The sequence below is a fragment of the Babylonia areolata genome, chromosome 27, assembly GCF_041734735.1.
Source record: "Babylonia areolata isolate BAREFJ2019XMU chromosome 27, ASM4173473v1, whole genome shotgun sequence".
In the NCBI taxonomy this organism is placed as follows: Eukaryota; Metazoa; Mollusca; class Gastropoda; order Neogastropoda; family Buccinidae; genus Babylonia; species Babylonia areolata.
The window spans coordinates 6,139,376-6,159,524 of NC_134902.1; the positions used below are offsets into that span (position 1 = coordinate 6,139,376).

The following is a 20,149-nucleotide window of genomic DNA, read 5'->3' on the forward strand; positions in this document are numbered from 1 at the left end:
GCTTTTTTTTTTAACAGTTGACATGATGTTGCGTACATTAATCAGTCTGCACACTTTCCCATCTCCTTGAAACTTAAAACAACCTGCATGGAAAGAAAGCTAATAGTGGAGTGTAGTATCCCTCACTCTATCCCCACCCTCCTGGGACAGGTTTCCGTTTCAAGAAGGCATCAGAGCATGCAGACTGATCCATATACTCAACAATCTGCTATAAAAAAAAAAAAAGTTTAAATAACAATGATTTAAAACAACAACAACAACCGAAAACGAAAGAAGCAGATGCCTGACTACACAAAGTCAAACAGAATGATGAAAAAAAATCATGGCTGCATAGGCTGGTGACTTCATACACACATCACATCAGACTTGTCCCAAGGGAAAGGTTTTGGTGGTGTCACCGTGTTTGCGAACGCTTCACTAGTCACGCAACGTCAGCGCAGCCCAAGGTTTGGTTTCAGGGTATATGGAATCTGACCATGACTCCATGTGCACCTTTCCTTGGCAGAGACATTGCAGAGGGATATGTGTACGTTTCCATGGAATGACAACTTGTGAACTTATACATCCATACACAAATGGTCAATGAACAGTAAGAAGGAAATTCATAACGTCCTTATAAAGATATAAAATTTCTTTACAAAGTTAGAAATTTTCAATGCTTTGCCGTAATACAAAAAACAGGCATGCATTATACACATATATATTCTCACACATGCATATGAATGAATGCTTACCACCAACTTATTCTTGAATACTGAATACCTGCAAGGCGGTGACTGCATCCTCCAACACAACTTCCGCTCTTGGATCACCCAATTATCAGCATGCTTTTAATTCACCACCCAAACTATTCTGTATACTGAGGCTTTGGATCACCCAATTATCAGCATGCTTTTAATTCACCACCCAAACTATTCTGTATACTCAGGCTTTGGATCACCCAATTATCAGCATGCTTTTAATTCACCACCCAAACCATTCTGTATACTCAGGCTTTGGATCACCCAATTATCAGCATGCTTTTAATTCACCACCCAAACTATTCTGTATACTCAGGCTTTGGATCACCCAATTATCAGCATGCTTTTAATTCACCACCCAAACTATTCTGTATACTCAGGCTTTGGATCACCCAATTATCAGCATGCTTTTAATTCACCACCCAAACTATTCTGTATACTCAGGCTTTGGATCACCCAATTATCAGCATGCTTTTAATTCACCACCCAAACTATTCTGTATACTCAGGCTTTGGATCACCCAATTATCAGCATGTTTTTAATTCACCACCCAAACTATTCTGTATACTCAGGCTTTGGATCACCCAATTATCAGCATGCTTTTAATTCACCACCCAAACTCATCTGCACGCTGAGGCTTTAGATCACCCAATTATCAGCATGCTTTTGATTCACCACCCAAACCCATTCATGCCCCTCATAGGCCTTGGATCACTGAGGCCTTGGATCACTCTTTATCAGCAAGCTTTTAATTCACCACCCCAAACCCATTCAAGCGCACCACCTTGGCATAAGCAAGGCACACACACACATGCTCCAGCCCCGGTCGTCAACAGTTGTGGGGGTACAGCTGGCTAGCGTAGTAAGCCTGCAGGAGGCTGGCATCGTACTGCTGCAGAGCCGACCCTGGCTGCAGCTGATCCACCAACACACCACCACCACCACCACCACCACCGGCCCCTGCCGACACCGTCACTGTGGGCACCGCGACATCTTGTCCTTCCTGTTTGACGATAGCCAGGGGTTGGGGGGTGGGCGTCACGGCAACGTACACAGGGGTGGGGGAGATGGGAGGGGCGGGGCTGATCGGGGAGTGCTGCATGTACAGATGCTGAACCCCACTCTCCTGAGAGGTGGCCACCGGAGCGGAAGACACCACCGTCTGATGAGGGGCGGCAGCCGAGGAAGCATCAGGGGGCTGCAGGTTCAAATCCACGGGGTTCAGATCCGCCGCGCCCTGGCGGAGGGCGCTGTCCACCTCCATCGACCCCATGCTCATGTCCCCTAGGTCCACCACCTCATCCCCCTTCAGACCCTCAGGGTTCAAGGCCGTCGCAGAGACAATGAGGTCGCTGGGGGTCAAGGTCTGCAAGGTGGGGGCAGTGCCCACCACAAAGCTGGTGAAATGGGGCGGGGCCTGGGGGTACAGGGGCTTGTGGGACGGCTGCAGCCCCTGCGGCTGCTGCAGCAGGAAGTTCTCCGGAACCAGGATGGTGGTGGTGGCGGCTGCAGTGGCGGAGGACACAGTGGAGGTCATGGCAAGGTCAGCAGCGGCCCCCGACTGCTGGAACATGGTCTCCAGCCCCGGGGGCAGGAACATGGCGCCCGCCTCCCCCCCACACACCCCCACCCCAACCCCTCCGGCCGACCGGAAGGGGTCCGCAGCCTGGAGAGTCACCACGCTGCTCTCCCCTTCCAGCATGACGGAGGGTCCCAGCACGGACAACTCTTGCTGCTCTCCGCCCATCGTCTCCTTCCCGGCTGCCATCTCCGAGGCTTTGTCCGAGGACAGGGCATCTCCCAGGGAGTTTTTCAGCAGCAGTTCCATGGCGGTGGACTCTGCCAGCGCCCCCTGGCCGCTGTGTGTTGTCGACGCTGGGACGGGGACTTGCTGCAGCTCTGGCTCCACTTTCTCTTCCTTCTCTTTTTTGACCCTGGCTTTGGCGCTGCCTCCTGACTTCCGTTTGCTGGGCGGTTTCTTCTCTCCACCTGGGAAAACGTAAACCCTGCTGGAGTCTGCACCAGTGGTTCACAGTACAGTATGCATAATCAAAACAAAGTTTTCATCCCAACACACTGTCAATATGCACGAACATCATCCGCTTTCAACATAAAAAATGGGCAAATGAATTTCTATAAAAAGGAAATTTTCTTCCAAAAATTACGTTTATCTAACATACTTACCATGACCCACCAGTGCAGACTCCAGCAGGGGTCTGACATTCCTGTCCTGTGCAAACTACTATCCGCCTATGCGGAGAAAACGAAAGTAGCTACGGCCGATACTTAAAGATTTCAAATCATCACTAATGCACAAAATGGGCAAATAAATGAAGACATTTGTATAAAAACGATCCTTAGAGATTTAAAGATTTCAAATCATCACAGACACACACACTAAAGATTTCAAACCATCACAGACACACACACACTGAAAGATTTCAAACCATCACAGACACAAACTGACCGCTGTCCGAAGAGGCCTGCTGTGAGACAGAACGGAGGGAGACGTCAAAGTCCGGCTTCATATCCCGCATGATGTCACTAGCTTCCGAGGTGGACAACTTGTGGCGGTTGATCAGGTGGAGCCGCATGTTGCCCCGCGTGGTGGAGCGGTACGGGCACTCCGGGCAGCTGAAGGGTCGAACCCCGGTGTGAGTCCGACCATGCACTGACAGCTGTGTCCTGCAGTCAGAGAGAGAGAACTACATGTGTGGAGCGGTGGCCAAGCGGTTACGTATCAGTCTAGGAAGCGAGTGTCCACAGGTTTGATTCATGCACCAGGACCGGGATTTTTTTTACTCCCCCACTCCACTAGAACCTGAGTGGTGGTCTGGGCACTAGTCTTTTGGATGAGACAATAGACTTGAGGTCACATGTACAGCGTACACTTAGTGCACATGAAACAACCCATAGCAACCAAAGGGTTGTCCCTGGCAAATTCTGTAGAAAAATCCAGTATGACAGCAACACAAATACAGTTCCAGAAAGGAAGACAGGAAAAAAAAAAGTTAAGGGTGGTGCTGTACTGTGGTGACCTCTTCTACCCCAGAGCTGCCGAAGTTTCACACAGAGAAATCTCTAGTGGCAATACAGAACTACACAATACCATAATTTATCTGATGTTTCAGAACACAGACAACTGTCGCAAAACAAGATGCACAATACTAATTCTCCCTTCCTCGCCCTCACGAGTCAGAACAAACCCACAGGTATCTTCTGAAGCTTGACATTGTTTTGTCAAGGGACCTGCAAGCTTCAAAGTCTACAATACCCTCACGTTTATGGACATCATGTTTTGTACATCTCTTTTGTACATCACGTATGTGTGTGTGCTTGTACAAGTAAGTGTTCATCTCTGTGAGTGTGTGTGTGTGTGTGTGTGTGTGTGTGTGCGCGCCGTGGAAGCTGCGATACGTAGACTAGAAATGAGTGTGTGGAGGAGGGGGGTAGAGGAGGTGCAGGGTAATGTGTGTGGTGTGGTGTGGTGTGTGTGTGTGTGTGTGTGTGTGTGTGTTGGAGCTCATGTATGTTTATATGTATTTGACTGTGTTTTCATAACTGTGAAACTGCATGTTTGGTGCATATCTGTTATGCATGTGTGGGTGTATGTGTGAATGTATGTCTTCATGTTTTACATTTATTTGCTTATTTATCATCATTGTTGTCTTATTTATTTATTTATTATTATTATTATTATTACCACCACTACCTTTATTTATTTATTTATGTAAGCTTATCTATTATTTATTCACCTTTCTTTTTTTCTCAAGGCCTGATTAAGCCCGTTGGGTTACGCTGCTGGTCAGGCATCTGCTTGGCAGATGTGGTGTAGCGTATATGGTTTTGTCCGAACGCAGTGACGCCTCCTTGAGCTACTGAAACTGAAACTGTACATCTCTGTTCATTTAATGGTTGAAAGAGACCTCCCTTTTTACTGCTTTTTGGACAGCAACCACCTTGTTCAAACCTGCCCATCACTAGGATCTCATATGTTTTTACCCAGACATTTAGACAGTTATATTAAGGGGTGCACATGCTGGGTATGCTCATGTTCCCAAAATGTGACAAACACTTTTTTTGGGGGGGGTGGCTGGGGGTGGGGGTGGGGTTCTTACTGACTATGGGATTTTATGCACTGGCAGGTGTGAACATATGCTGACCTGGAAGAAAAAGACACTGGCCGTGTTTTTTGACCTGTCGAGAGCGTTTGACAAAGTGTGGAAGGAGGGCCTCATCCTGAAACTTCTCCAAGCTGGCGTACGTAGCAAGATGTACATGTGGATCCAACACTACCTCTTCGGCAGGACCGCAAGGGTCAAACTAGATGGCTTCCACAGCAGAAAGGTCAAGCTACATAAGGGGTGCACATGCTGGGTAAGCTCATGTTCCCAAAATGCGACAAACACTTTTTTTGGGGGGTGGTGGCTGGGGGGCTGGGGGGGGTTCTTACTGACTATGGGATTTTATGCACTGGCAGGTGTGAACATATGCTGACCTGGAAAATCTGGGGGGAAAAAAGAAAAAAGACAATGTCCACTCTTAACGTATTCAACGCCAATACACAGATTAAAACTACTCAACCTCTGCCTCTAGAAAAAATAAATAAATAAAAAATCTAAAATCTAAAAACAATTTCACAGAAGCACATGGTCAGTATCTTCTCGTTCATCAGATGGACAGTGGTCAGAGTCAAATAGGGTGGGGGTCATTTTTTAATCCAAGAAGGATGGCAAGGGATTACTTTTAATCAAACAGAATTATCTGCTTTAGATGATACACATCCAGAACTCATACCAAACACACAAATACAGAACAAAACACACTCCACACCTGGTTTTAAAAGTGCGGTCACACTTGTCACAGGAGTGCTTTTTTTCCACTCGGTGTCGGTGGAAGACATGACTATGCAGATTACTGCGACTCTGGAATCCAGAACCGCAAATCTCACACACAAATGGGGTCTTCTCCAAATGCGTCCGCTTGTGATCCTGGAAAATAAGACCACATGCTATCATCTTTATCATCAAAGTTCAAATGTCAAATGTTTCTGTCAGTCACATGCTACATACTACTAACAGAAAAAATCAGAGCCAAAAGGATATCTGTGAACTGACCAAATTCATTTGATTAATACTGTTCATTTTTATCTTTCTATGTTGCTTTTAGTCCAGCCGACCAAACAGGGTTGCACCTTTTTTTTTTATCAGGAATGAAAAAATGCCAGAAAAAAAGAGACAGCAAAACCTAGGGAAGAAAATCAGGCAAAATGACACAGTCACATTCATGCACCTAAACCTAGGACATGCATCTGGCGTTGACTATTCTGTCAATTTTTTGTCAAAGAATTTTTTATTTTTTTTAACTAACCTGAGCAAAAACATAGTAATAGATTATAGTTAATACACAAAATCATACATTGTAACAGACATTCTATTCTTTTCCTTTGTTTCTCAACTTTATCCTTCTGCCCCTTCTCATTCTTTTCTTTTCCCTTATTTTTCAACTTTCCTTTTCCGCCTTTTCTCTGATAATTCATTGTCTTTACTCGTGTGTGTGTATGTGTGTGTGTGTGTGTGTGTGTGTGTGTGTGTGTGTGTGTGCGTGTGTGTGCACATGTGGGCTTGCGTGTGCAGCTTGTTTTAGTTTATCAACAGCTATTAGAGGGATTTTTAATTGACCAGTTTTGATCTCTTTTTATGGAGTGCCTGATCACATTTTGTTTGTGAAATTCATCCCCGAGGAGTTTATTCCCTCGGAAGGCTTCCACGCCCATACTGGTGCAGAAAAAACACAGATTTTCCTCTTAATTACATGTGGAAACTTCCAGAAATACTGTAGAGTTAGTTCCCTTCCTTTTGCTTTCATGCAGATGCATGAATGCGAAAGGAAATTTTTTTCCTAAAATTACTTTTATCTAACATACTTACCATGACCCACCAGTGCAGACTCCAGCAGGGAATCTAGATTCCTGTCCTATGCAAACTACCACCCACCTTTGCTTAGAAAATTAAAGTAGCTACAGCCGATAACCTCCCGGAAGTAGGTTACCTCCCCTCTATATCCCTGACTAGCTTTCTCTTTTAACGTTTATGCATATGAATGATTGCGAAAACCATTTTCGATGAGACAAATTCTGATGCCGCAGAAAACGCTCGGGCGCTGGCCTCAATGAGTCAAGGTTCCTGTGAAGTTAATTTCCGTGCGGATCAATCAAGTATTTTTGATTTGCCTTGCTTGGATCTGTTCTACTGGGTTACCTTCAGCTGGAACTTGGTGAACAGTTCCTTGCCACACAGGTCACAGGTGTAGACTGACCAGCCCTTGGGCAGCGGCACTCCATGCTTGAAGTACTTGTGGTAGTGCAGGTAGTATGTTGTGTTCTCCCGGCTTCGGTAGCCGCAGATGTCACACACCTGCACACAGCAGTAAGTCTCTCTGTTACCCCTCACTCCACACTGGCAAACAGCCATAAATTTCGGTCGCACACAATACTAGAACTACACACTACTCCATCCAAAGTCAACAGACCTGAAGAAGATGTACATGTCTTCTTAAGAGTATATTTGTGTTGTACAATACTTAAAACCATACAATATATTATTCGATAGGAAAACCAAATAAAACTGCACGCAGGAACAAACACAAAAAAAATGGGTGGCGCTGTAGTGTAGCGACGCACTCTCCCTGGGGAGAGCAGCCCGAATTTCACACAGAGAAATCTGTTGTGATAAAAAGAAATACAAATACAAATGCAAATACTCCAACCAAAGTTAACATACCTGAAGAAGATGTACATGTCTTTTTTGTGTATGTTTGTTTTATACAATACTTAAACCATACTCTACTCCATCCAAAAGTAACAGACCTGAAGAAGTTGAAAATGTCTCTGTCACAACCCATAAGGGGTTGCCCATGAACCCCCGCACCTTCCCAGACTAACTAACACCCCAACAACACAAAACACAGAGACATAGAAAGTTCAGCTCAATTCTTTACTGTTGCTGTGCTTTGAAAACTCTGGTCCAGACACACAAATTTAATACACTTAACTATAGCACCATTCCCCTTCATTTTTATGAACAATATAATTATCAAGGTGTGCTTAAGCAACTGCAGTACCAGTTCTATGCAACGTCATTTCACTTGAACCAAAGTCAAACCCATCTGTGGATGACCAGTGTTAATGAACCCACTCAAGGCCTGAAGTCACATGCCTGCTAAAGAGAGGAGAGTATCAAAGGACGGGATACACTGGACAAGGAAGTTCTTGGGAATATGGAGGTTGGGAAAGGGAGTGGGGCGTGAGGGAATTTGGGGTGAACAGGGCAGAAGGGGAACGAAGACCACTGCAGAGGCCAATCCTATCACCAGGAATCAGGCACACCACTGACCCAGGAGAAACACACAGAACACAGACCCACACAGAGGAAGAAGGGGGTCACACAGGAATCGAACCCCACAACCGTCCAAGAGGGCACCCAACAGCTCGCTTGCTGGCTCGGCGACCCTTCTCCTTCCAAAGCTCGGCACCAAAGGCAATGCAAAACCCTTCCTTCAAAATGACGTTAACTCCAAACTCATCTCAAGAGTTCAGAACGAGAAGGAATACGGACATGTCAGACACACATCACAACAGATTCACGTGCATTAGTTCCGAACTGAACTGAGCACACAAGGGGCCGATAGAGCAAAAAGGGGGAGAGAGAAGGAAGAAAGGGAGAGGGGAAAGGGAGAGGAGGGGAAGGGAGACGAACCCACGAACAAAGCACACAAATGAATGCCACGAGCCGTGACAGTCTTCTAAGTGTATGTTTTTATGTTTGTGATTATCATCATTATCAACTGGTCCATTGATTGGCTGACTGATTGATTGGTAATTGACTGATTAATTTGGTTGGTTGGCTGGTTAGCTGAATGGTTGATTTATCTGTTTATTTATTTTTTTCATTCATCTGTTGTTATGACTGTAAAATATATAATGCAATCTTGAATAATCTCTCAGTACTTTCACATGGACATGTCTTTTAAGTATGCATCTTGTTAGAACTGTGAGAAACACAACTGCATGGTATTTTCTCTTGAGAGATAATAAAGTCGACTTAACATATGAAAAAAAAAAGATTTCTAATATATAAAGTTCTTCTGGAATGGCCATTTAAACGGCATCAACATACTTACATTTCTATATTTTTCAAGCATATGTGCACACAAACGCAGTAGTCTACCAAGCTGATAATCAGGAACGTCCACCTCTCAAGTACACTGTATGTAAAATAACTTGCTTAAAAACAATAAAATATTCTGATTGTTTTTAAAGTAAACTCCTTTTTTTTTAATAGATTTAATTACAGCACACATGTGTGTGAGAGAGTGTAGTGGCAGTCTTCAATTTCACATCTTTTGATTCTAAGTGATTACAGTATGTGTATGTGTGTGTGAGAGTGTCAAATTAGTCTTAAAAAATTTCACTTCTTTCCACTCTGAGTGACTGTAGTATGTGTACATGTGTGTGCGAGTTTAGAAGTGGTCTTCAATTTCACACCTTTCCATACTGAGTGATATTAGATGCATGTGTGTGAACGAGTGCGCACACACACACACAAGTGATTAAAAAAAAAAAAAAATAAAAACACCCACAACAAGTAAAGACCACAGATTTCGGCGCCTCACCACATCAACCAGACAGGAGGGCCCATCTCCCAAGTACGCAGAAAAGTAACCAACTAAACAAACAACAATCAGGTTACACAACGCTGAGACACCTTGGGAGGTGACGCTCGTACCCCATTCCCCCCGGTCCTCTTCATGACCATTGTAATGGTACGAGTATTGCCTCCGCGAACTGCATCTGAAGACGCATCACCGCGGTCCCTATCGGGAGAAATCAGGGCCTGGGAGAGTCTCTTGCCGAGTCTCGATCCCAGCATCATGATTCTTGCTATCGTGGGTTGACATACGAGGCATGGTAACAGCGCTTAGGCACCCAGCGAAAATACGATCCGCAACAGAGAAAGGAAAGGCAGGATCGACTGAGAGGTAGAGAAAAGAACGATTCGAGTCGAATCAAGTACACAAAAGGTAAAAATACAATAAAATCAAGCCACATGCAGCAAAATAAGGCCAAATGAACACGCTTAATAGCCAAAAAAAGCATAAGACGAGACAGAGCATAAACCTCACAAGAAGGGGTCGAGAGCCTTGGCCAAAGGAATGATTCAGCGCTTATAGCTTTTAGAGGCGTTTGATTAGTTAAGAGCGGACCGGGCAAGACGAGTTGTCTTTTCACTGTTAGCCGCACGAAATTTGGCCAAGCAGAGCAAACAGTCTGACATGGAACAGTATATGACACCAAAAGGAAATTTTCTTCCTAAAATTACGTTTAAGTAACATACTTACGGTGACCCACTACTGCAGACTCCGGCAGGGGTCTGACATTCCTGTCCTGTGCAAACTACTACACGCCTATGCGGAGAAAACGAAAGTAGCTATGGCCGATAACCTCCCGGAAGTAGGTAACCTCCCCTTTGCACCCCTGACTAGTGCCCTCTTTTTCTGGCAGCCATCTTGACTCCTGTTCCTGTGCTCTTCATACGGATAAGGTTTTTTTTCGTATTTTCTGTCTGTCTGTCAATTCTCTGGCATTCTTGTTTTTTGTCAAATTATGTCTTCAACCACGTCACATAATTATATGGCTCTAATATCAGTGCCTCACGCTGAGGGTCCATCTCCCAAGTACACAGAAAAGTAACCGACTAAACAAACAACAATCAGGTTACACAATATCAGTGCCTCACCAGATCGCCTGGCACGGAGCCACCCCCCTCCTCAGCAGCACACCTCTCCCCCTCCCCATCCTGCCGCCGGACCTCGATCTGTTCCATGACCTCTGACTCGGGCACCTTGTGGGTGGCCATGACGTGCGACAGGCAGCGCTTGGGCAGCAGGAACCGGTTGTTGCACAGCAGGCAGACAAACACGCAGCCCCCCTCCGCCACACTGGACGCTCGCTGGTTCAGCTCGATCAGCAGGTGGGTCACCTGGTCCTTCTTGATCCACCGCGGCTTCTTGCCCGGCTTGGTGGAGGGCATCTGCAACCCGAGACAAATGGTGAAAGCTGGGGACTGCGACAGGGGCAAACGTGGGTCTTTGTCGTTTGAACACTATTTGTATTTGTATTTCTTTTTATCACAACAGATTTCTCTGTGTGAAATTCGGGCTGCTCTCCCCAGGAAGAGCGCGTTACTATACTACAGCGCCACCCTTTTTTTTTTCTTTTTCCTGTGTGCAGTTTTATTTGTTTTTCCTATGGAAGTGGATTTTTCTTCAGAATTTTGCCAGGAACAACCCTTTTGTTGCCGTGGGTTCTTTTACATGCGCTAAGTGCATGCTGCACACAGGACGTCGGTTTATTGTCTCATCTGAATGACCAGCGCCCAGACCACCACTCAAGGTCTAGTGGAGGGGGAGAAAATATCAGAGGCTGAGCCGTGATTCGAACCAGTGTGCTCAGATTCTCTCGCTTCCTAGGCAGACGCGTCACCTCTAGGCCACCACTCGAGTGAAAGTTATTGATGGTGAAATTTCTTATTGACAGGACAAACGTTCTTAATCATTTCAATAGTATGCTTGAGTTAGTTATTAATGGTGAAATTTCTTACTATGTGTTGTCAACCCCAATTATACATTTCCACAGTGACTTTAGTCTGAACAGAAGAATTGTGTAACAATGTTTTAATCTTCTAAGTTTGATACACTTTTCATCATTCTGTCGGACCCAAGAGACCAGCTGAGTTATGAATATTACAAATCCATTTGAATAGTATGCTTGAGTTAAAGTTATTAATGGTGAAATTTCTTAATGACAGGACAAACGTTCTTAGTCATTTCAATAGTATGCTTGAGTTAAAGTTATTAATGGTGAAATTTCTTACTATGTGTTGTCAACCCCAATTATACATTTCCATAGTGACTTTAGTCTGAACAGAAGAATTGTGTAACAATGTTTTAATCTTCTAAGTTTGATACACTTTTCATCATTCTGTCGGACCCAAGAGACCAGCTGAGTTATGAATATGACAAATCCATTTCAAAACCTCAATCTCAGGTAAAGGATGGAGATTCTTCCGATCTCCCAGGCCAACATATGTGCAGACCTGCTTGTGCCTGAACCCCCTCCGTGTGTACATACGCATGCAGATTTCATGAACCTCCAAGCTCATTCAATCCACTTTCTAATACAAGGAAAATACAGTCCATTACTAAACCAAGCAACCAGACGTCAAACCCTGACCTTGATTCTGACGACAGAGCCGGAGGCGGGTTGCTGGCCACAGTGCTGGTCGGCCCGCCCGGCCTCCGCCCCCTCCATCCGTTCCTGTTTGAGGGCTGCGCTGGCCGCAGCTGCCATCTCCTCCTCCTCCTCCTCTTCCTCCATCTCCTCCCTCATCATCTGCTCCAGCTCCATCTTGGCGCGCTTCTTGGGCGGGGCTCGAACCCTCACCCCGCCGCTGCTGCTCGGGGTGCTCAGCAACATACGCCTGTGTGTGCGTGAAGATGCAGGAACACACACACACACACACAGAGTAGGTTTAAGCAGTTGGAGGTAAAAAAAAAAAAACCCAAAAAAACAAAACAAAAACAAGTACCGAAAAACCACCTCTCCTTTACAATGAAAATAACTTCGCAAAACACACTTGGAAATTAAGGAGTGGTAGGGAAGGGTTCACAGAACAGACAGCAGAAAAAAAAAAAATAAAATCCTTCATTGATAACTATACTGCGTCCACAAATTCCTCTCTTCCAATACAGTGGGCCGTGACTTAGTTTGGTCTCCAAAATAAAACACATCCAATGTTTCAGTACACCGATGGTCCTGAAAAAAAAAAAAAATGCCATCACAAATTTAGTATATGTATCTAAAATCTACTTCAATGAAGAGATCCCTGTATGTTTCACTTTGGTAATGGCGTACATTTTCACTGTGCTAGACTCCACACCACTTTCTTGGGAAGAATCATAAACTTTCAGGTTGCTATCACTTTGTTCAAACTTCCATAAGGTAACAGTGCATCACTAATAGTAATACACGTACCTACACAAACACATCAACATGCAAGTGTGAGTGGATGTTTAAAAAATAAATAATAGAAAAAAAAAAAGAAAAAACAAATTTTTTTTCTAAATATACATATATAAAATTCTCATATATACACACATGCAAGTAAACATACACACACACACACACACACACACATTGCAGAAAACGGACACACCGCATCTCAACAAGACAAAGAATAACAACTCGCTGACAGTCCCTCACCTGGTCTTGCCTTTCTTCTTGCGTTTGGTGGTGACCGGGGAGTGAAGGGTCTCCCTCAGCTGCTCAGCACCCACCCCCGCACCCTCTCTCTCCACCCCTTTGCTCTCCGGCACTCCCATGTCCTCCAGTCTCTGATGCTTCGCCTCCCCACCGCCCGACCCCTGACCCTCAGCGTCTCTGCTTCTGCCGTCCTCCTCCGGCGTCTCTGTCTTGGCCATCAGCAGCTGATCGGTCACCACAGACTGAATCAAACGTTTCCTGTACGCTCTTGGCGCCGAGCGTTTGGCTTCGGTGAGGGTGGTGGATGTGGAGGCAGCCATTGTAAACTGACCTGCCGACGTTGGGGAAGTATCAGAGGCCAAAGAGGATGGCAGGCAAGTCAGATCAGACTGGAGCTGAGCACCTGGCGGGGTGTTTTTCTCGTCTTCGCCTGCGTTTCCCAGTTGTTTCCGATCAGGTATGTTCGCCGCTTCATCAGTCTGCGAGGACTGTTTGAGGGCCTCGGACAGGGCGGCAGCTATCCTCCCTTTCTTGGTGCGGCCCCTGTGTTTGGCCATTTGGATCTGCGCTTCTGCACTGCCATCCCCCACGGAGTCTTTCACTCCTGGCGCTTCGCTGACAGTGCCGGAACCTTTTTGACACACGCTTTGTTTGAGGGGTGGCGGATTGGAACCCAGGTCCAGGTTTTTGGTGGGGGTGCGTGTGGCCGCTCTGGTCCCATAGGAGTGCAGCACGGGTCGAGCCGTCTGACCCGGCAGGACAGGCTGGGAGGAGGAGGAGGTGGAGGTGGAGGGGAGAGCTGGGGACGGGGAGGGGGTGGTGGTCTGTGCTGCTGCCCTCTTCCTGGCCTTGCCTGGCACTTTGCTGCTGCCCGGAGTGGCAGGTGTGGCTGACCCACTGACCATGATTTGACTCTGCGCCTCCCCACTGTCCTGACCCCGCCCCTCCGTGTCAATGCTCAGTTTTTGCATAGGGTCAGCAGTGGTGGCGATGGTGGTGGTGGTGGTGGAGGTCAAGGACGTCACGGCCACAGACAACGACGATGATGCCGATGACGACGACGATAACAACAAAGAAGATGCTGGTAATGAAGGCACTACGGAAACAGCCACCACCGACTCGGACTTGACGCGACTGGCTTGCGACGCTAGATGCTTCTTGTGGTGAGGTTTCACCGCTGTCGAAAAGGGCACCACCCCCCAGGGGTGTCCGACACTGCGTGGTGCTTCGATTCAGTGGACAGCGGGGGCTTCTCCGAGTCACCACCCTCTCCCCCAGCCACGCATCCCCCGTTCACAGCCAGGCTCAGCGAACCTACGCCCCCCAGACGTAACGCATTCCCCCCAGACCGCCAGTCCCTGGCGCCAGAACAGCCACAGTCCTTGAAGGGCGCTTCTTCTGTCTGGCATGACTGCTCCACCTGGGTGGGTGGGGACAAGGCGGGGGGGTCTGTGGCCACGCCCACACTGCAGGAAGGTGGGGGGGAGGGGGCGGGCAGAGGGAGGGAGGCGGTGCACTCCTTGTCCAGTTTGTCCACAAGGGTCTCCAGAAGGATCAGCTCCGGAATGGCGATGTCCGCGTCGTTGGTGGCTCCCATCGACGCCAGCATCTCGTCGCTCGTCTTCTTCAGTGACTCCATCTGTTGGGCAGTGAGTGAGTGAACTGATTTAAGGGTCGCTCGACGCTTTACATGGAATGGCCTGTGATGGCCTAGAGGCCAACCTGTGGTATAATTTGTGAGAACTCCAACAGTGTGGTGAAAGGAAATCTCTACAGAAAGTAATTTACCTAATCTTATGTATTGTGTAACACTGCCGCAGTATTTATTGTGTAAATGAGCAAGTGAACGTTAATATAAATCAGTTAACATTTACTGGGTTGAGGACTTAAATGTAATTATGTTTGGGGCCCAAATTACTACTCTTGTCTTGTTCCACTGTGTGGTAGAGTGTGAGAGATCAACAAAAACATACATGCACTACCAACCACTTTATTTATCATTGGTGGACTGTGACAACTCCATCTGTTGAGCTGTGGACTGATACAATGATCGTTTGATGCTTAGCATGATACTGACATCATTCAGTCAAGACAACAAACTGATACTAGAACCGACAGCTTCATCACCACTGTTTCCATTTTTTTCCCCACAATGCTATGTACAAACACTAATTTCTGCCTTGGTGAATTCAATCTTTTCAACCCATATGGGAGAAAAACATAAAGCAGAGTACCATAAAGTTCGGTCTATTGAGCGCACTGGTATATAAGCCGCACCCACTAAATTTTGGAAAAAATTGAACTTTATACATACATAAGCCAGTTTTCATCTCGCCATGTAGGCAGCCATACTCTGTTTTCAGGGGCGGCATTCTCATGACACTCACGTGTAAACAGCGAGCCATGATGTTGAGGTCGCGCACGCTCTTGGCCACCAGTTTGATCCTGCCCTGGTAAATGTAGTCGATGAACGCCGACAGGGAGGAGGCCGGGATGTCGGCCTTGAACTGCACCGTCAGGATTCGACCCCCACTCTTCCCCATGCACGTCTGGCTCAGCACACCGCACAGGTAGGCGCTGGCTGAACACAGGACTGCTTTGTGCACCTGGAACAGGACAAAGGCACTGGTTGAACACCTGGAACAAGACAAAGGGACTGGCAGAATGCTTTGTGCACCTGGGACAGGACAAAGGCATTGGCTGAATGCTTTGTGCACCTGGGACAGGACAAAGGCATTGACTGAACGCTTTTTGCACCTGGGCCAGGACAAAGGCATTGACTGAACACCTGGGACAGGACAAAGGCACTGGCTGAACATCTGGGACAAGACAAAGGCATTGACTGAATGCTTTGGGCACCTGGGACAGGACAAAGGCACTGGATGAACACAGAACTGCTTTAAGCATCTGGAATAAGACAACAGTTCATCATTGTCTATAGGCATTGGCTGAGAAAAGAACTGCTTTGACTACAGCCCTTGTCTATTTCTTACCCCAAGGTTGGTTGGTTCTGTTACTTATTTATAGTCTGTTCACAAAAGCTGGTTACTTTGGATTCTTAACTCACTCAGTACGGCTAGTCCTCTCTTCTCCTCTACACATACCTTTCGGATGTCCAGTGGGTGTCTGAATGACCCAACCTTTAGCTTCCGTCGTCAGAATTGTGGTATTCTTTGTCAACATTCACCTCTTCAGTATAAGAGCCTTCCGCTTGCAATATTTTGATGATGGTAACTGGGGTGAAACGCTGTTAATGTCGTCTCTTTCGCCGTTCGTATGGAGAGAGTTAATGATGAGTGCAACAGCAGAGAGGTTAACTAAAAGCACTGAACTTTCAATCTGGGAGTCCTGGGCTCGGAATTCCAGTCACAGTGGCTGGTGAGTTATGGGGGAGATATTTCCCCGATTCCCAATTCAACAGAGGGGTATACCTGCAAGCGCCTAAACCCCCTTCCTGTGTATATGCACACAGAAGATCAAATACACAGGTTACAGCTCCTGTAATCTATGTCAGTGTTTGGTGAGTTATGGAAACAAGAACACACCTGGTATGCACAGCCCCCGAAAAAAAGGAGTATGGCTGCCTACATGGCAGGGTAAAAACATCATCCATGTAAAACTCACTTGTACAAATAAATGAACATGGGAGTTGCAGCCAACAAATGTAAAACTTTTGGCCACATGACATAGTCAGATTTTTTTCGTTTTTTTTTTTTTTTTTTTTTTTAATGCCATCAACACAAATCATGTGATCAAGTACATGGCAAGGATCTTGTACCTTGATGGAGTGAAGAGAGGTTCCCAGAACAGCGTCACAAAACTGCTGCTGTTTCATCATCTCATACAGCCTCTCTCGTGACGACGTCAACGTGTCGTTACAAATCAGGTCCCCGTGTGCGCTGAACACTTGGTCCACGGCACTCTGCACACAACAATGTGTTCACACAGAAATAATAATAATGCAGACTGCACAGCCTGGGAAAAACAACAACTCATACAATTCTACAGTTATCAGAAAAAATAATTATCACTGGGTTTACTGAGCTGGTGATTACTGATCATGTTACATACCTCTGTGTGTGTGTGTGTGTTCATACTCGTATTTCTCTTTATCACAACAGATTTCTCTGTGTGAAATTCGGGCTGCTCTCCCCAGGGAGAGAGCGTCGCTACACTACAGCGCCACCCATTTTTTTGTATTTTCTCCTGCGTGCAGTTTTATTTGTTTTTCTTATCGCAGTGGGTTTTTCTACAGAATTTTGCCAGGAACAACCCTTTTGTTGCCGTGGGTTCTTTTACGTGCACTAAGTGCATGCTGCACACGGGACCTCGGTTTATCGTCTCATCCGAATGACTAGCGTCCAGACCACCACTCAAGGTCTAGTGGATGGGGAGAAAATACCGGTGTCTGAGCAGTGATTCGAACCAGTGCGCTCAGATTCTCTCGCTTCCTAGGCGGACGCGTTACCTCTAGGCCATCACTCCACACTCTGTGTGTGTGTTTGTACCTGTGTGTGTATGTGTATGTGTTTGTGGTGTGTGTGTGTGTGTGTGTGTGTGTGTGTGTGTGTGTGTGTGTGTTTGTGACTGAAACCTGACTGAATGACACAGGAAGAGAATGACAAGCACCCAAAGGCAGCTGTCAGTTGGCTCTATCCAGGCAGGCAGCCTGTTGTGTAAATGACTCCATGTTTGAAAAGCGCTTCAAGGTGCTTAGAGCTTGGTCTCTAACTGAGGATACCTGATAGGCACAATGTCAATATCCGCATCATCGTCATGTTTGTGTGTGTGTGTGTTTGTATATGCGTGCACATCTTTTGCTACAGTTTAATAGACAATTACATCTTTTAATCACTCTTTACTGCTTCTGCTCTTTCAAAATACTGACACAAAATATGCTGACAGGAGGGGTGGGGGATGGAGCAGAGCAGAGTGCAGGGAGTTTATCTAAGACGACATTTAATGATTTATCAAGGGTGTGTTGTTAGAGAAGAGGTTGGCACTTGAAGTGACCTTTGAACTTTTCACAACCCAGTCAATCACCAAACCTGAATAAGGACCAGTTGGTATTTTAATTTTTATTGTGGATCTCTGCACTGTATGGCTCATTCTTCACACAGGCACACTCACAACACATTCACACACCCAACACTCACACGTGCATGCACACACACACACACACACATACTAATACACTCACACAACACACACTTTAACACACATACATACACACACACACCTGCACAAACATTGACACACAAACACACACACACACACGCGCGCGCGCGCACACAAAAACACACACACACACCCGCAGAGACAGACACGCACACACACACACGCACACACACATGCACGCACATGCACAAACACACACACAAGAACACACTCACACAAACACACACACACACGCATGCTCACACACGCGTGTGCACAAACACACATGCACACCCACAGACACACAAACATACACACATAAACACATGCACACACACACACACACAAATACACTAACACCCCCACACCCCTACAGACACAAACACAAATACACACACACATGCACACACACACACACAAACACACACAAACAGACATCTACACCCATCCCCACACACACAAACACACACACACACAGACACACACTCATGTATACACACATGCACTAACCCCACCCCACCCCCCGTCGCCCCCCCCACCCTCTCCCCACACACACACACATAAGCACACTCACCAACCCACACACAAACACACACCCACACACACAGACACAACCCACCCCCCCACCCACCCACACAGACTACCTTGAAGGCGGGTACAGGCAGAGGGGCAGCGGTAGCCAGCATGGAGTGATGCACACCAAGGTCGGTGTAGGGCGTGGTCAGCTCTCGCCTCAGCCGACTCATCTCTGTCGGCTTGCACAGACCACAGGAACAGACAAAAACTGGTCAAAGCATCCGCCACCACAGACAGCTCACAGACAAAAAAAGAAAAAAAAAAAAAGAAAAAAAAAAAAAAAAAAGATAGTGAACTCTGTCTCTACAGGCAAGAATCTTTAAAAAAAAAAATTTTTTTAATTATTTTTGTTGTTTTGTTTTTTCAACATGCTGCTGCCAACACTGAAGTCACCTTACGAGAAAAGTTATAATTTCTTCACAATAATACGTGGAACAAGGCTCCCTGATAACCTCCGTCGTTCTGATTCCCTCGCATCTTTTAAATCTCGTCTCAAAACTCACCTTTTCCCTCAGCAATAGGTTCAACTGTGGCAGGTCCACGTCCTTTGCGTTAGCTGTGCTTGACTATGTGTGTATACGTATGTATGTGTACATAACTACATGCATGTATATGAATGTGTATTGTGTGTGCGTGTGTTTATGTAAGTTTGTGCCTGCCTAAGTGTGCGTATGTGTTAGGGTAGCTGTTAGATACACATGTATGTTAAAATTTATGTATGCAGAGTGTGTGTGTGTGTGTGTGTGTGTGTGTGTGTGTGTGTGTGTGTGTGCAGTCACATTTTGGTGTGTGTGTCTGTAACATTGATGTAATGTTTTATGTTAACAAAAGCGTTTTTGTAAAGCACCTGGAGCAGATTTCTGGATAGTGTGCCATATAAGTATCCATTATTATTATTATCATTAATATCTAACAACTCTGCAAGATGAGGAGAGCAATGAAATGCAGAAAGCACTGCCATTTTTTTCCTATCACAGCCACTAAACTCATGTGAAATCGTTATAATCTTATTACTGGTTAGTGTGTTCATTCTGCCTTAAGAAAATTTCAAGTTATATACACATATACTTTCTTTTTGAAGTGTGCATACTAGAATTTTTTTTAATTATTATTATTACTCTCTGTGACCCAAACATCCCTTGGTAAACAGCTGTTACTGAGCATAAAACAGGCTTGCCACTGAAACTGGAAGCCATCAAGCTAATGCATCCTAAAAGACATCAGAAACTTGTGAAAACAAACGCCTTTTCAAAAAGAAAATTTTCTATCTAAAATTACGTTTAATTACACATACTTAACCGTGACCCAACTAGTGCAGACTCCGGCAGGGGTCTGACATTCCTGTCCTGTGCAA

The 20,149-nt window shown here is 45.9% G+C and overlaps 2 protein-coding genes across 4 annotated transcripts in view; both read right to left on the minus strand.

Moving 5' to 3' along the window:
* On the minus strand, positions 1 to 14,236 carry LOC143301458 (uncharacterized). The gene is made up of 7 exons (XM_076615761.1): positions 13,063 to 14,236; positions 12,034 to 12,280; positions 10,538 to 10,831; positions 7,001 to 7,156; positions 5,574 to 5,731; positions 3,208 to 3,425; positions 1 to 2,729 (listed from the first exon to the last, which is right to left on the minus strand). The coding sequence occupies exons 1-7, from the start codon at positions 14,031 to 14,033 to the stop codon at positions 1,570 to 1,572; spliced, it is 3,204 nt and encodes a 1,067-aa protein (XP_076471876.1). The 5' UTR covers positions 14,034 to 14,236; the 3' UTR covers positions 1 to 1,569.
* Positions 14,234 to 20,149, minus strand: part of LOC143301459 (uncharacterized) — a 15,731-nt gene continuing 9,815 nt past the window's right edge. For all 3 annotated transcript variants that reach the window (XM_076615762.1, XM_076615764.1, XM_076615763.1), the window contains exons 7-10: positions 18,864 to 18,974; positions 16,841 to 16,984; positions 15,450 to 15,668; positions 14,234 to 14,701 (exon numbers count right to left, since the gene is read on the minus strand). In XM_076615762.1, coding sequence (XP_076471877.1) covers positions 14,234 to 14,701; positions 15,450 to 15,668; positions 16,841 to 16,984; positions 18,864 to 18,974 — 942 coding nt within the window. The remainder of the gene's footprint in view (positions 14,702 to 15,449; positions 15,669 to 16,840; positions 16,985 to 18,863; positions 18,975 to 20,149) is intronic.